At 39.1% G+C, this 16,735-nt stretch overlaps 1 protein-coding gene across 1 annotated transcript in view; it reads right to left on the bottom strand.

Annotated features, from left to right (window-relative positions):
- The window catches only part of LOC135073856 (coronin-2B-like), a 65,175-nt gene that overhangs the window by 28,337 nt on the left and 20,103 nt on the right, over positions 1–16,735 (bottom strand). The window contains exons 7-11 of the mRNA XM_063968079.1: positions 13,040–13,144; positions 11,234–11,371; positions 8,804–8,906; positions 7,950–8,116; positions 4,940–5,095 (exon numbers count right to left, since the gene is read on the bottom strand). Of these exons, the coding sequence (XP_063824149.1) occupies positions 4,940–5,095; positions 7,950–8,116; positions 8,804–8,906; positions 11,234–11,371; positions 13,040–13,144 (669 nt within the window). The remainder of the gene's footprint in view (positions 1–4,939; positions 5,096–7,949; positions 8,117–8,803; positions 8,907–11,233; positions 11,372–13,039; positions 13,145–16,735) is intronic.

Consider the following 16,735-nt stretch of genomic DNA (forward strand, 5'->3'; position numbering starts at 1 on the left):
CTATTAATCGTAACAGGCCTTGAACAAATGACGAACAATATATCTGAGGATATTGATAATATTACTGTGGCGACAGCTCATCTTTGTGACACTGACTCATGCAGTAAAATAATTAAGGCAAGAGGTAATCATTCTTTAAACATTATCACTCAAAATATTCGTAGTATTTACAGGAATTTCAATGACTTTTGTGCTCACCTTGCCAGGCTTGATTTTGAAAATGATGTCATTGTTTTGACGGAATGCTGGCTTAGTGAACACAAATTGCCACCGACTCTTGATAACTATAAATGTTACTATTCTAAAAAATATTTGAACCAAAATGATGGAATTGTTATATACATAAAGGAAGATCTCAGATGTACTGTTGAAGAACCAGACCCGATTGGTGCTAACTTCATGGTGTTAAATATTGTCCCAGATATTGTTATAGTTTGTACTTATAGGTCACCATCTATATATAACACTGATGGTTTTCTTCAATCGCTAGAAAACATAATTATGCCAATACGTGCAGATAATATTGTCTTGGTAGGCGATGTTAACATTGATATAAAGATAGGTAGCAGCGACAGAAATAGCTCCTCATATCTTAATCTTTCCGCTGGGCTTGGTCTACTTCCGGGACATTCCTTTCCAACAAGATTAAATAACTGCCTAGATCACATATTGATAAAATCCCGTATGTCAGCAACAGTAATTGTAATTAATTCCACAATAACTGATCACGCCTCAATTATACTCAATTTAGATAGGGAAAAATCTAAAATGTCTTGTAATCCTTACTCCATTAAATGTAACCTCGTGGATGCCTTAGATCATCTTAAACAGGTGGATTTCTCATTTGTAACATCATTCTCAAGTGTTGAAGAGATTGCACAATCATTTGTCGATAAGCTTTCTTTTGCTGTAACTAGTAATACGAGGGAAATTAGAATCCCTAGAAGAAAAAGAACTATAAAGCCCTGGATCACCCCGGGTTTGCTTAGATGCATCAAACATCGTGATAAACTACATGAAAGGGCCAGGGCCCATCCTAGTAGCACCGAAGCGGAAACCTGCTATAAGCGATACAGAAATTTCTGTAACTCGCTCATTAAGAAAGTCAAAACCCAATACGACAGATCTTTGATCTATACCGCTAAGAATAATAAACAAACCTGGTCTGCTATCAAATCAATTATTGACGCACCTAACAAAAAATCAAATCCTGACGAACTTTTACGCCTGTCAGATGATCCCGATAAATCTGTTAGTTGTGTAAATGGTTTCTTTGCAAGCATTGGTAAGGATTTGGCTGATAAAATTGCACGCCCGAAGGATACTGGAGATTTAACTTCTTTTAGAGCTTCATTTTTGGCCAATTCTATGGGAATGTTACCACCTGATGAAGCTGAAATTGAATCAATCATTTTAAATCTAAAGACTGACTGTGCGGTGGGGTATGATTCAATACCTAATAAATTTCTAAAAATGGCAAAGGATATTATTGTTCCACCACTTACTATTGTTCTGAGATTGTGCTTCGATCATGGTGTCTTCCCCAGAGCCTTTAAGAAAGCTCTTATTACACCAGTCCACAAGGGTGGGAGTCGAGACAGTGTTACGAATTATAGGCCAATATCAGTACTTACCTCATTGTCTAAAATTCTTGAAACTATGTTAAATAGGAGATTAATGTCGTTTTTGGAAAATAACAGAATTTTATCAGATTGTCAATTTGGATTCAGGCCTAAAAAAAGTACGGAAGATGCTGTGCGTACACTTGTAGATTTTGTTTCTCATAATTTGGATTGCAAACGTAAGTGTATTGGTATATTCCTGGACCTCGCCAAGGCTTTCGACACTGTTTCGATTCCTGGGCTTGTGGACAAGCTAGAGCGGATTGGAATAAGAGGTAACGCGCTTTCTATTTACTCTAGTTTCCTTCGTGACCGTGTCCAGCAGGTCAAGATAGGAAGATATATCAGCAGGGAAGAGTATGTGTCCTATGGAGTCCCGCAAGGTAGTATCCTGGGTCCGAGTCTATTCTTGATATACATCAATGATCTATGCCAAATGTCGCTTGATTCTGGCAAAGTCATCACATACGCTGATGACACGGCACTTGTGTTTCATGGATTGACTTGGGACGAGGTGCGGGGTAGGGCTGAGGTTGGGTTGCGCAAGGTGATTGAATGGCTTAATCGAAACTTGCTAACACTAAATCTTTCCAAAACTACCTTCTTACAATTTTCAGCCTCTAAGGTGCAATCAAGTGATTTTGTCATCAAAGCTCATTCTTGTGACGTTAAATTTGAGAATTCGTGCACATGCCTTTCTATTGTAAAGTCCTCTTCCATTAAATACCTCGGTGTTTTACTAGATTACCGACTTAACTGGCAACAACATATTGAGCTACTTACATCACGTACTCGAAAACTCATTTGGGTTTTCAAGAGGCTAAGGTATGCGGCCAATTTAGACCTTTTGCGAAAAGTGTATTTTGCATTAGCACAATCAGTTCTTGGCTATTGTATTGTCGTTTGGGGAGGCGCCTGCAAATCTCACATGATCCAAATTGAAAGAGCACAGAGATCCTTGCTAAAAACAATGACTTTTAGCCCCTTCAGATTTTCGACTGTTGCCTTGTATCAAAAGTGTTCTGTTCTAACTGTAAGGCAACTATTCTTTTTGCGGACTATTACCGGACAACATCGTTTCACTCCATACATCGCTGAGAGAACTAGTGGGAGGCGTGTAATCAAGAATGTAATTGAAGTGCCCAAGTGTCGAACTGCATTGGCCAGTCGACAAAGTTTCTTTCTATCCATTTATTTATATAATCAAGCCAACAAACTTCTGAACTTTTATCCTGGTACTGTATATGAATGCAAAATTAAAGTAACAAACTGGCTGCTTACGCTTGACTACCAGAAGACTGAGGAACTTTTAAAAGTACGTTTTTAGCTCACACAGAATTAATTTGCTCTTACACACACACACACACACACACACACACACACACACCACACGCACACACACACCACACACGCACACATACACCGATACACCTCACAATGTACTATTTTATCAGTTTTTTTGTTTGTGAACATTGTTTAATTGATTCAATCTTTATTAACACTTGTAATTTTTCTTTGTTTATGATCTGTGGAAGAGGGCGCTGATCTTCTGAGATACAGGTATTCTATACCTAGTTCGGAAATCAGAGTTCTATTAAAGTCTCTGTATTATGTTACAATTAATAAAGAAATTTATTATTATTATTATTATTATTCCGGCATCAGGACGGCCGTCTGTTAGCAACGAAAGGATTAACGCTGATTTGGCTATCAAATTACACCTGAGGAACGCGGGGAGTCGTACGGGATAACAAAAATATAGTCCTACGAGGCATTCGAACGTGGGCCGCGAGCTAGAATGGCGTTGCGCCGAGAGCCTTCGAAAGTGTGTTGTGTACCTATGATTGATGGCTTGATTTAGCAAATTATGGTATTGGTGAATAAGTTGGTTTCAGACTATTTGTATTTAATATCCAATTTGTGAGTGAGTATGTGTACGAATCTAACAGATGCTTGCTTAAGTGAAGCAGCAAATCGAACGCACAGCGTTGAATAGAGCTCTGTGATTGGTTAGTGTGTCATCATGTGCGTCCACGCGCACCTCATAGTGATAAAAACTAATAAAACTCATTTATTTCTGTAAATAGGCTTAACCTTTAACTATGGACGTCGGGTCTCAGAGGCCCACCCCCCTTTTCAATTTCTCGGTTTAAATACTTTCCCGCCACGTGCTGCTCTCGAACATCTCAGTAGCTTCAGTTTTAACTGTGTTTGGACCGAGGAGGCATAAAATCGCGTCTTCCGGCACTTATTACGTGAGTAATAACCATCCAAAATTTTATCGGGGTCTGGGAGACCCGATGACTATAATTTCCATACAAACATACTAGTATGGATGTGACTTGTCAACTATAATTTTTGTATAGTATATCATTATAATATGTTGTAAATTGTTTTAGTTTAAGAATACATAATGATAGAAAGTATTTGAGTACATCAGCTATATTATTAGCCCAACTATCTAAATAAAATTCCAGAAGTAAGGTTTTACTAGTAGACAATCCTTCTTTTGAGTTTAGATGTCTTAGAAGGTACCATTGCTGCAGATTCCGATTCTGAATGGTGTATATTTTGCCTATCAAAGCTCTCAAAGAAAGATGACACATACATGTAGAGATAATTTATCTTTAGTGTTCTAGGCCACTGTTTATAATTTTAGTAAGTTTAACCCTTGTCAAAATTTTTATTTTATGTCTTTCAGAAATTCTGTTTATGTTTTTATGTTACACGGTTATTAATTAGCAAGGAAAAAAATATTAGTTTGATTTATTATTAATCGACTGTAATTAAGAAGCCTATATGTGATGCCAAGCCAATTAACTCTGAAAAATGTCTTTGTTTTTTAAATTTGCCAAAAAATAATTAAATAATTATTAAAAATTGATTACATTTACTACTAGATCCTTTATTAATAGTTATTAGATATATATTAACCCTTTGATAAATTCAAATTGGTTCAGGTATGAAATTATGAAGAATTTTAGATACGGGTCTGTGAGACCCGACGTCCATGGGAGTGTGATTATTTTTTCACGACTATAGTTAAAGGTTAAAAAAAGCACTTTTACATGATGTTTTTGAATAAGGGCGTTAGTGTTTATTTATTTATTCAAGGAAAATCTACAGCATATTCTTATAAGTAATTACAAGTACCATGCTTAAATTATATAGCAAGTAATGCCAATTACAGGTTTTCCTTAGTAACATAGTAAACTAAATGCGAGTCGGATACAATGATCACAGTAGGTCTGTATATCTAACAGTAGATAGATGTTGTACTACTATAATTTTTTTTTGTGTGTTAAGCAATGGGTTACCTCGTGCTCGGTGCTGAAGACGTCGCCCTGGTTGATCTGCTTGTAGAGAGGCACGGGCTCGGCGTCGCCGGCGCTCTTGCCGAACATTCGCTGCAGCTGGTGGAACTTCGTGGTCTGGTTCGCGTTCGTCTTCGCCGACTTCTCCGTCACCGTCACCTGGGCAAATAATTTCGGATTAATCCTGTAAACTTATACATCCCATTGTGAAACACAGGCCACACAGAACTAATGAAAGTTGAAGTAAACGAGTTATCGAGTAAAGATCATAAAGCATATAAAATTGAACGTAATACGTCCCAATGTGTAAGGCACAGACAACGTGCTTTGGTCCCAGTGGGACCGTCCCACTGAGTAGAATAAATACCACGAGAAATATATTCCGATTCCGTGGAGGGTAGTTGAACGGGAAGCATGGTCGATCTGTTTTAATGGTTTCAATTTATTATTTAATGGACTTTAGTGTACAAATTTGGTGTTATTTTGTGTTCTAAAGTGCAGTGAAGTGATAAATTATAAAAAACATTGAAATACTTCGAATTTGAGCGCGCATCGAGTGTCGAGTGGGTTGTCGTATGAACAACCCGCTTTGGACCCGGTGGCGTCTCGAAACCTGCTTACGGGCATACTTAACTCCACGGAATCCATGAAAAATCAATAGAACTGAAACACCCACGTTCTATTGATAACTTTGTCAATTATTTTTCACTCGACATTGGCAGAAATAAACCTCCCAGAGAGGTTTGGTTGCCATTAAAAAAAAAAAAAAAAATTCCGACGATATTAAGATTAGTAACTTGAACCACTTACGGCCGAATACTGAAACGCCATTTAAATATTTGACGGCTTCTCAAATAGTTAAGCAGCTCCTAAACTTACATTTCGCATACTCAAAACATTATCTGAGCAGTTCTCAATTTTTAAGCACCTCTCAAATTAAGTTGCACTCAAACGCCACTTAAATGAATTTTCGCATACTGAAACGCCATTCAAATCTAAGCATTACTCAAACAACTGTCAAATCGTCTTAAGCAGCTGTTAAATTTGAGAGTGCTTGCGCGGTATCTTAAATCCTATTCTTATACCTAAATCGACCTAAATAGTGGTAAATAATGTGTGTCATCGTTATCATTTCTTTCGAGCCTCGAGGAAATACCTAGATCTAATCGCAGGAACGCAATAAGGCTGAACGCTATTGAAAAATATTATTATAATGACATGCAATTCCGAGCGAGGTTCCGCGTCTCTAAAGAAACGGTGTTGTTTCTGAATTCATATTCATGGAAGCTCTTTGAAACCCCTCACCAAATGCCATACAACCAGTGGACCAAATACTTATTATAACCCTACTGTTCTACGCAACGGGAAGTTATGAACGTGTACTAGGTGATATCTTCCACATCTAACAGCCAACTGTGCATCGTATAGTGCACGAAGTAACAACCAAAATAGCTGCTATGAAATCGCTTTACATAAACATGCCTATTTCTGAGGATTAAGGGGACATCGCATAGCAGCATTTCCAAGAGTTGTTGATTTGTCAATTTGATGCTCTGTCAGTCAACAATGATAAATGTCAATTGTGGTTACGTTTCGGTCCACGATCGCCACTTAATAGATTTCAACAATAAAAAGTATCACATTTTTAATTAAATAAAAATGCAAGCATTAATTTTTTTATATGATAAAACGAGATTTATATATAATAGAAACTAAAAATAAACTGTTCTATGTTAAGTTGATTGAGTATATTTCCATAAAAGACAATACATAACCAAACGATGCTGCGTGTAATGGATAAAAGACGTAAAGTTATCATTTGTGTAAATGAAAACATACTTTTTTTGGTAAATGTTGCCATTATGTAAACATTTGAGAGCTGCTTAGCTGATCACGGCTTCAAATCCGTTGAGTAGCGTTTGAGAATACCATTTAAAATTGAAGGATACTTAAATTTAGGAGCCCGTCAGCTGAGTGATAGATTTGAGTAGTGTTTCAGTATTCGGCCGTTACTCTTTTCGTGGCGATAGGCTATAAGGCGACTGAGAAAAATATGGGAACAAGGCTCTCCAACCCTGACCAAAATGTAAGTCGGTGTCATATCCATTTATCTCAATTGACGTACTTTTTAAAACTGTCAAAACGAAACTCTGTCTGTCTGTCCCATAGATTTTGTATGGTGCGAACAAAAATCGTAATTTACAGGCAATTTAAAATTAATTAAGTTTTTAACCCCAGAATGAAGGGTCTTTTTAAAAAAGTTGTGGTTTCGAATTATTGGGGTATGGTGTCAAACTGTCTTTGTGAATCATAGGTGTTATACAGATAGGTAGGTATAATAATATTGGGTTGTGATAGTCTCACTGTTTTGTGGGGACTAAACGACCTAATAATGATGTTAACTAACTCACCTGTGTATCGTCGGGCGCGGCGGGCTGCCACGTGGCGAGCGGGCGGTAGTCGGGCGTGGTCTCGCGCGACAAAAACGCGAACTTCTTGCGATTGTTCGCGTCTTGAGGTTGTAAACGACCCTGATGATAATTATTGCGGCTGTGGACGGTACTGGGGCCATTGACATAGGTGTCATCCGGTTGTCAGGAGGCGAGTGCGGAGGGTTTAGATCAACTCCATTTGCTCTATTGGAGAGGGTAATGTTCCTACAGAGTATACTAACAAATGTTTCAGCAGTGGAGACTAAATGACCTGCTGATGATAGTGGAAGCTCGATCGCGCTTTGGGTCATTGACCTGGGCATCATCGGACGCGGTGGGATGATTAAAGCCTGGTCCGTGAGCACGTAGAATCCCGTCCAATGACCCCAAGCTACCCATCCTTATCGCTCGCGCGTAATTATATTGCTGTCGCGACTGTGCGACGCGCGCCCGCAATGAGTGTGCGAGCGCGACAGCAACATAATTACGTGCGAGCGACAAGGATGGGCAGCTTGGGGTCATTGGACGGGATTCTACGTGCTCACGGACCAGGCTTTACTTATTACGCTGGGGTCACTGACCTGCGTGTCGTCGGGCGCGGCGGGCTGCCACGTGGCGAGCGGGCGGTAGTCGGGCGTGGTCTCTCGCGATAAGAACGCGAACTTCTTGCGATTATTCGCGTCTTGAGGTTGCAGTGCTGGCGTGTCTTTGTTGTTCGTGCGCGGCTTGTGGGTCGTTATCGTTACTCCTAGAAAAAAGTTGTTGTTATTATAAAAAAAATATTCTGTTTCTACAGATAATAATAATGATAAATTAGTATTTTAAGAAAAATGAAGAAGATAGATATATCTATAGCTCTTCATTTACACCTCACTAAACTAACAAATGAAAGAAATACAAAATTGATGAGTGGTTTTTCACTTGAAAGCGAACTCATCCAGGCGTCTTTCATCTCAGACTAAGGCAAGGCAGGGAAGGCGGTTTATTACAGAGTAGATACTTGTAGGTAACATAGAAACGGGACTATTCCCACCTCTCGTTCCCACCACTGCAACTCCTGTGTAGCCAGGATCTACAGCTTGACCGCCACAAAAACCCAACCAATGAAGGTCAAGTTTGTCCCGGGGGAAAGTTAAACTGTCATTGGACCCGCAACGAAATTAATCAGAAGAACATAGGAGGAGTTCGAAATTAAGGTTCGACTTCCCTCCATTGCAAAGCGGATGACAGGTGACAAACAAAGGTTTAAAACCTTTGAAAAGATTATGCACCACGGACAATAAATTAAAGTAAGGGGGCCTATCTTATAAGCAATTAGCAACTAGCTGCCAATAATATTTTTCACAAAATCGCTTAAAAGCACGGAAATTTTTCCTTGTCGCGAAAGGTAGGAGGAGTTGTAGGTTACATAGAAAACAAAACATTGAAACTTTACCAGTTCTCATGCTGATAAGCAGCGGCTGCGCGTTCATGCCGTTCAGCCAGTCGCGCGCAGACAGCGCGGGCAGCGGCGCCGCCGTGTCGGGGTATAAGTCCTCCTGAAAAGACAATGTATAATATGTATGTATGTATTTAAAAAAAAAGTATACAGTAGTATATCCGTTAAGCTAGCACCCATAACACAAGCATATGAATTGCTTACTTTGGGGCTAGATGGCGCTGTGTGAGATTGTCCAAAGATATTTATTAAAAAAAAAAATTGGCGTCTTTTTTTTTCGCCCGGCCATCGACCAAACATTGTTTTTGATTACAAAATAGTGTAATAGACCAAACTTAGTATGACATGTATACCTCTAAACTCAGTCTGAACTGAGTTACGAGCATCAGAAGTTTGATAATGTTGCATTACAAAACTTGCGCGCAAAAAGCAAATCTAGTATGAAAATAATTAAACTTCTAATGCTCGTAACTCAGTTCAGACTGAGTTTAGAGGTATACATGCTATAGTAAGTTTGGTTTATTACACTATTTTGTAATCAAAAACCAAAGTTTGGTCGATGGCCGCGCGAAAAAAAAAGACGCCACCTTCCATACAAAATCTGGCATTGCCATTTGTTCATTATTAAGCATTTTCATATGTAAGTTTGAGCCTTCTTATCAATATGGTCACACCCTAGGTCATCGCTGGTAACACACACTTTTCGAGATATTGCAGTATTTTGGACATGAAGATTCTCGAACGCTGCCCATCCGAGTTGGATTCGACGATGGACCTCTTTCTTGAAGTTTAAGTTACATAACTGGACTCTTTGTCCAACCTTCAGAGCCAGGTATAAAACGTAGCATGCTGCTGTTGCGTGTGGTCGGGTTTGAACTTATACCATAAGGCCCAAATCTAAACTATTCTCGTACACAGACCGGTTCCCCGGTCCGGACGTCCAACGCCGATCGTAACCGCGTTCCCGCCTATTAATGCAGGGAAATGAACGCCCATCTCCTGATGTGCATATGGAAACGATACCGTGCTGGCACCCCGCACAAGTGTAGGCCCTAATGAAGTAGAGTATAACTGAATACTAAGTATTATAATTTTATTCTATAAAGTACTTAAATTATAAATTATTTACCTGGAAGCAATCGGACTTGCGCGGCACGATCATGGAGATAGGCTCGCAGAGACCACGCGACGTGTGCAGCTTGTAGAAGCGGAACACCTCGCACGCGCTTGTGTTCAGCCCACGCGTGGGCATGAGCCCAGCGCTGGGAGTATAACCACAGAATAATAATAAGTACTACGTACAGAAGTTTTACTTCGCGAAGGTATTTAAAAAAATGTATGCTCAATGTCATTAACAATATGGTGTAATTCGCTCGGCATGGGGCACACTGAAAACCAGCGTCGTGGCTTCCCTCACCGGGGGCCACGGCATATGCTGAGTGGGGTCCCATTGCGATGGGCATCGCTGTGCGACAGGGTGGCACTGCTTAGTTTACTTGCTCATTCATTGTATGTTTTATGTCACCTCTGTCTTATTTGCTTTTTTTTTTCATTTGACCTCTTTTGTCTTTTGTGATGTCCATGGCAATAAATGTTTCTTTCTTTCTAATTTAGCCTGTCTCAAGAGTCAAGCACCATTTTGTTGACAAACGTCAGTGATCGGCACTGCGCCGAAGCTATAGGGCTGACTTCGGTAAAATGATGTGACGTGAGGTGCCAAACTGCGGAAAATGGCGGAGGAAATACATGATTTAGCATGAATTATCACGAATAATATTAACTACTTATTTACCTCTCAGTGTCTTGTGGCAACTTAAAAAGTACATTCTGTGTTTTTATTATTATTTAGGCAGTTAAATACTGCACAGTATTTAGTACACCGTTTTTTTTATTTTCTTCCATCATACACAAGAATACGCGTGCGTGAGTCAATGTTCGCTCGTATGTGGTGCCTTGTCGAATAGTATCCTGTAGGTGGGCCATCGTGCGTGTTTTGTTTTCGATGTAAACTCGCGGAGATGAACAGGCCTGCCCCCCTAGACAAAACGCACTTTTTGATCGAATCGAAAATCGAATCCGTCAAAACTCCATACAAAAAAGGGGCTTTTCGACCACTTTTCGACTGGTTTGCGATTATAATGTGCACTTTGTCTAGACCCACTGGTAATACATCAAGTGGAAATGGCGCGTTACGTCATGCTTGAGTAGATTTTTTTACTCAAAAGTGACGTCACGCGACATTTTTAACTTGATGTAGCACTGTCATTATTCGATTATGAAAAAAAATAAAAAATGTGTTCAAATTTTTTTTATTATCTGTCTGACGGACGAAAAGAATTTCGATTTCATTACCCAGTCACCATCCCTATTGATTGGTGGTGGCAACACGTCTATTAATGCTATGTAAAGTATCTTTAACTAACTCACCTGGAAGCAATCGGACTTGCGCGGCACGATCATGGAGATAGGCTCGCAGAGGCCCCGCGACGTGTGCAGCTTGTAGAAGCGGAACACCTCGCACGCGCTTGTGTTCAGCCCACGCTTGGGCATGAAGCCCAGCCCGCGCTGGAATAATAAGATAAGCCTTTAATCGACATAAACTGTAAAAAAAAATCATTGATTTTGGAGCTTCAGACAAGGGAATGTTAAAAAAAAACCGGCCAAGTGCGAGTCGGGCTCGCACACCGAGGGTTCCGCCGTACAAACGTAGCGGTTTACAATTTATGACGTATTAAATCAAATTACTTACTTGATTCCGTTGCGAGTAGTGGCGAATTTCAAAATATGCGGTATGATTATTTTTTATTTATTTATTTTTCCTATATTTGCATTATAGGTAGGTACCTACCTCAGCGTTTTGAATTTTTGCGTTGATTTAGAATTTCTCACAGTTTAGAGGCAATTAGATTTAAGAAGTGTTTGATATGAATTTCAACTTTAATATCTCTACGCGTTCATGTGAAAAAGGGTAGGTAGTAAGTTTATAATTATTAAAAAAATATTTTGTCATGTAAGCAAAAATAATATTTTAAATTTTATATAACTTCAAATTTATCATTTTCGCAATTTTTCCTTTATCTGTACTATATAACGTTGCTTCGTGACGAATTTCAAGATTCTGAGTTCACAGGAAGTACCTTGTAGGTTTTGATTCCCTAGCGTGTGACGGAAATTCGTCTAAGGTGTCGGTATAAACTGCTGTATCTTTTGATCGCGTTAACTTAGAAGTTTGATTTTTTTACTTCTTAAAGGGACAATAGATCTAGGTATTTGGTATAAATTTCAATTTGATATCTTTATTCGTTCGTGAGAAATAAGGTAGTAAATTTCATTTTATTAAAATATTTTTATTATATTATATAACTAAAAAAATGTAATTTTCGCAATTTTTCCTATATTTGCATTATATGACAATGCTTTATGCCAAATTTCAAGATTCTGAGTTTACGGGAAGTATCCTGTAGGTTTTGATTCCTTTGCGAGTGTCGAAAATTTGTTGAAAATATCGACATAATCGGCTGTATCTTTTGATTGGCTTGGCTTAGAAGTTTGATATTTTCACAGCTTAAAGGGACAATAGACCTGAGTATTTCAGCTTGATACGTTCACGCGTTCTTGAGATAAAGGGTCTTGACAGACGGACGGACAGACGGACAACAAAGTGATCCTATAAGGGTTCCGTTTTTTCCTTTTGAGGTACGGAACCCTAAAAATGGTGGAAAAATATTCCCACTGCCGTTATACTGGAAGACGTGGCGTGTGTAGGCCTCCCACTATGTGGACCGACGATCTGGTGAAGGTCGCGGGAGGTGCCTGGATGCGAGCGGCGCAGGACCGGTCTTTGTGGAAATCTTTGGGGGATGCCTTTGTCCAGCAGTGGACGTCTTTCGGCTGAAACGAACGAACGAACGAACTTATAAACAACTGCCACTGCCGGTTAAGGTACAATTTTATTGTCACTTAAAAAGTACATAAAACAACGAATTAAAGACAATAGTCGAACGGTGAAAGATGTCAGACTGGTAGACTCGAGATCAAAGGAACGCGGGTTCGAAACCCGCCGCCAATCGGCTATTTGTGGTGAACCCACTCATAACGTAACTATATTTTAGTAATTAATTTGTGCAATACAATTTAATAATATAAATACAAATTGTCAAAAAGGCGTCTGCAGAGTGGCACAGTTTATTTTAAGTTCTTAGCTAACGTAGAATAAAGTAAATATAAAATTACCTGTGGATTTCCTGATAGGAACTGATTGAGAAAATGAACGTATGGCGGTTCTTCGACAACTTCGTAGTACCTAATGTTCCCGTCACCCTTGCCTGCAAGGTAGACCTGAAAAAGAAAGTCAAGATTCAGTTGATGGTATTAAAAACTTAATGTTTCTACAAACACTATGAATATGGCATGCAAGAATGTTTCCTTGTATATTATTAGTCAATTACTCCAAATAAACATGCTGATTTAGTTGAAATACAGCTTTTTGTAATATATTTTGTTTTAGAGTTTGGATTTCGCGCAGTTGTCTATGGCTCCACGAATCGCTTGCCTACCAGCTTATTGGATATCCAAAACAAGTTAGAGCCAAGGCACACGACGCGTTGCAACTACGGAGCGGTGTCTTGCATAGAAATATCTGTGACCCACACGAGCGGTGCGGCGCCGCAACTTTTTCGCTCTCAGTTACTGTAGTTTAAAGATTATTAGCAATTTGTATTGCCCAAATTACTAATAGTCCCATTAGCCCCTCGTGTTTAGCTAAATAAGTTTGTGTTACGAGTGGGCTCACCACAATAGTCGAGCGGCGCACAGTGGATCGAAATGGCAATAAAGTGGACATAGGGATTTTTTCCGGAAAATCGAATTTTAAAAATTGCCAATCGATAGGCCTTTGCTCACTCATCACGACATGTCATATCACATTTTTCTCTAAACCTTATACTTTAGCTTAAAAAAAATAATTTGTGTTTTTTTTGTATGAAACGAGACATAAAGTGCTAATTTTCTCCGAAGACCTGCTAGATCGTGACTTGAAACAACCTAGGTCGTTATAACTGCATTATTTACTAATATTCTAAGCTATTTCCAGCTGCTCCAAACCGCAACTTGACCTGTTAAACGATTCCGAAAAATAATTAAAATTAACTCTTCTTGTAATTGTATTTTAGTTCTTTTCTTTAGAAAAAGCGTCGATTACGGTACTAGAAAGTGATTTTATCGTTAGGTGACATTGTTATCTATTCTCAGAATCTGTTAAACCCTTTCTTGCCTATCAGCACATGACTTTAAAACAACAATGAAGTTATTCATACCTCGTAAATAACGTGTTTTGCGAATAAGCAGATAATGGTCAGGGGTAGGGGTAAAAAACAGATAAGGATTGTTTATTTGTTTTAAATTTAGTTTGGGCTGTGTAACGTCATTAATCTTAATGGACGATGGACAAACTGTCATCTATCTCTTCCCCAATTTTTAAGAAGAAACAGTGATTGGCTTGAATCTCCAATTAACTGGGTCTGGCAACTAGTTTTTTATGAAGACAAAATTGAGGAAAATGTTGGTTCAATTACTGAACCTAGTGAAAAAACAACGTCAAATATAGATGCAATTACCGAAAACATGCCAACTTCTACACTACATGCTTTGACTACTTCCTTTATCCCGAGGAAACCGTTACATAAATTAACTCAGAAACAGAACATATTCCTCAATTTTGTCTTCATCAAAAACTAGTTGCCAGACCCAGTTAATTGGAGATTCAAGCCAATCACTGTTTCTTCTTAAAAATTGGGGAAGAGATAGATGACAGTTCGTCCATCGTCCATTAAGATTAGTACAAAAATTCCGGCAAAACTTTTTTTACTTAAGAGCGTTTACGCGAAGCGCGGCGTTTCAAGGGGCATCATTGGAAATGATTCGCGCGCGGCGTTTTTTAATAGTTTTCAAATGTTTATAGCAAAACAATAACAATGAATTATATATCGTTTCAAAGTAAATATTTTAAAGAAGATGTTGTTTTATTATATTAAGCTATTTAAATGTTGAATTAAAGAAGAATAATGGTGTAAAAATCACTTTGATTTTTGGGTGTTTCACGTTCTTTGAATTTGTGATTTCTTATTGTAAAATGCTTAAATCTAAGAATTTTCTCAACTGACTATTTGCCTAAGGACCTATGCTATAGGATATAAATGTTTGTTATATCGTTTTCACAGTATTTTTATAAAAATTTCAGCTTGTAAACTGACGCTAAAGTGGAAATTTGAAAAGCTGTGTGGACTTATCTTGATAGAATTCTTAAATACTATACTAATCGAAATATTTTCTCAACTAACTATTTAGACGACGAAATTGCCTAATTATTTATGCCTATAACATATTTGTAATGTAACTGGTTAATGATTGTAACGGGTTGAAAAAGGCGTAAACGCTCTTAACACAAAGGTGATTATAAAGTTCCTCACTGTCCATCAAAGGTTTTAAGGTATTTCTAAAGACTACAAACAAATCTATATTATTCACAATAGCTTCCATTGTAATTACATGTTAAAAACCGCATTTAAAGTTGAATGTTATTGGTGACGTTACACAGCCCAAACTAAATTTAAAACAAATAAACAATCCTTATCTGTTTTTTACCCCCACCCCATACCATTATCTGCTTATTCGCAAAACACGTTATTTACGAGGTATGAGTAACTTCATTGTTGTTTTAAAGTCATGTGCTGATAGGAAAGAAAGGGTTTAACAGATTCTGAGAATAGATAACAATGTCACCTAACGATAAAATCACTTTCTAGTACCGTAATCGACGCTTTTTCTAAAGAAAAGAACTAAAATACAATTACAAGAAGAGTCAATTTTAATTTTTTTCGGAATCGTTTAACAGGCTAAGTTGCGGTTTGGAGCAGCTGGAAATAGCTTAGAATATTAATAAATAATGCAGTTATACCGACCTAGGTTGTTTCAAGTCACGATCTAGCAGGTCTTCGGAGAAAATTAGTACTTTATGTCTCGTTTCATACAAAAAAAAACACAAATTATTTTTTTTAAGCTAAAGTATCAGGTTTAGAGAAAAATGTGATATGACATGTCGTGATGAGTGAGCAAAGGACTATCGATTGGCAATTTTTAAAATTCGATTTTCCGGAAAAAATTCCTATGTCCACTTTAATGCCATTTCGATCCACCGTGCGGCGGTGGGATTCGAATCCGCGTTCCTCGGATCTCGAGTCGGCCACTCCGACCCCTTCACCGTTCGGCTATCGTGGCTATGTTGGTATCATAGTCGAAGTACCGGAATACGACGACGAAGGACATCCTCCATTTTCATAGTGATTAATTTCCTTCACTTTATTCGTATCTCACTACGACGATAATAAGTCTGTGCTAACTCACCATGTTGGTGTCGTAGTCGAAATACGGGAACACGATGCCAGAGGAGCTGTCGATGGTCTCGCAGACGAGCGGCTTGTCGAGCGAGTGCTGCTTCCACACGGCGTACTGCCGGTCGCTGTAGCGTGACAAGCCTGTGGTTCGGACTTCGCCGCTGGTTGCTGACTCACCATGTTGGTGTCGTAGTCGAAATACGGGAACACGACGCCGGAGGAGCTGTCGATGGTCTCGCAGACGAGCGGCTTGTCGAGCGAGTGCTGCTCCCACACGGCGTACTGCCGGTCGCTGTAGCGTGACAAGCCTGTGGTTCAGACTTCGCCGCTGGTTGCTGACTCACCATGTTGGTGTCGTAGTCGAAATACGGGAACACGATGCCAGAGGAGCTGTCGATGGTCTCGCAGACGAGCGGCTTGTCGAGCGAGTGCTGCTCCCACACGGCGTACTGCCGGTCGCTGTACCGCGAGAAGCCAGTGGTTCAGACTTCGCCGCTGGTTGCTGACTCACCATGTTGGTGTCGTAGTCGAAATACGG

Source organism: Ostrinia nubilalis, chromosome 8, assembly GCF_963855985.1.
Source record: "Ostrinia nubilalis chromosome 8, ilOstNubi1.1, whole genome shotgun sequence".
Classification (NCBI taxonomy): domain Eukaryota; kingdom Metazoa; phylum Arthropoda; class Insecta; order Lepidoptera; family Crambidae; genus Ostrinia; species Ostrinia nubilalis.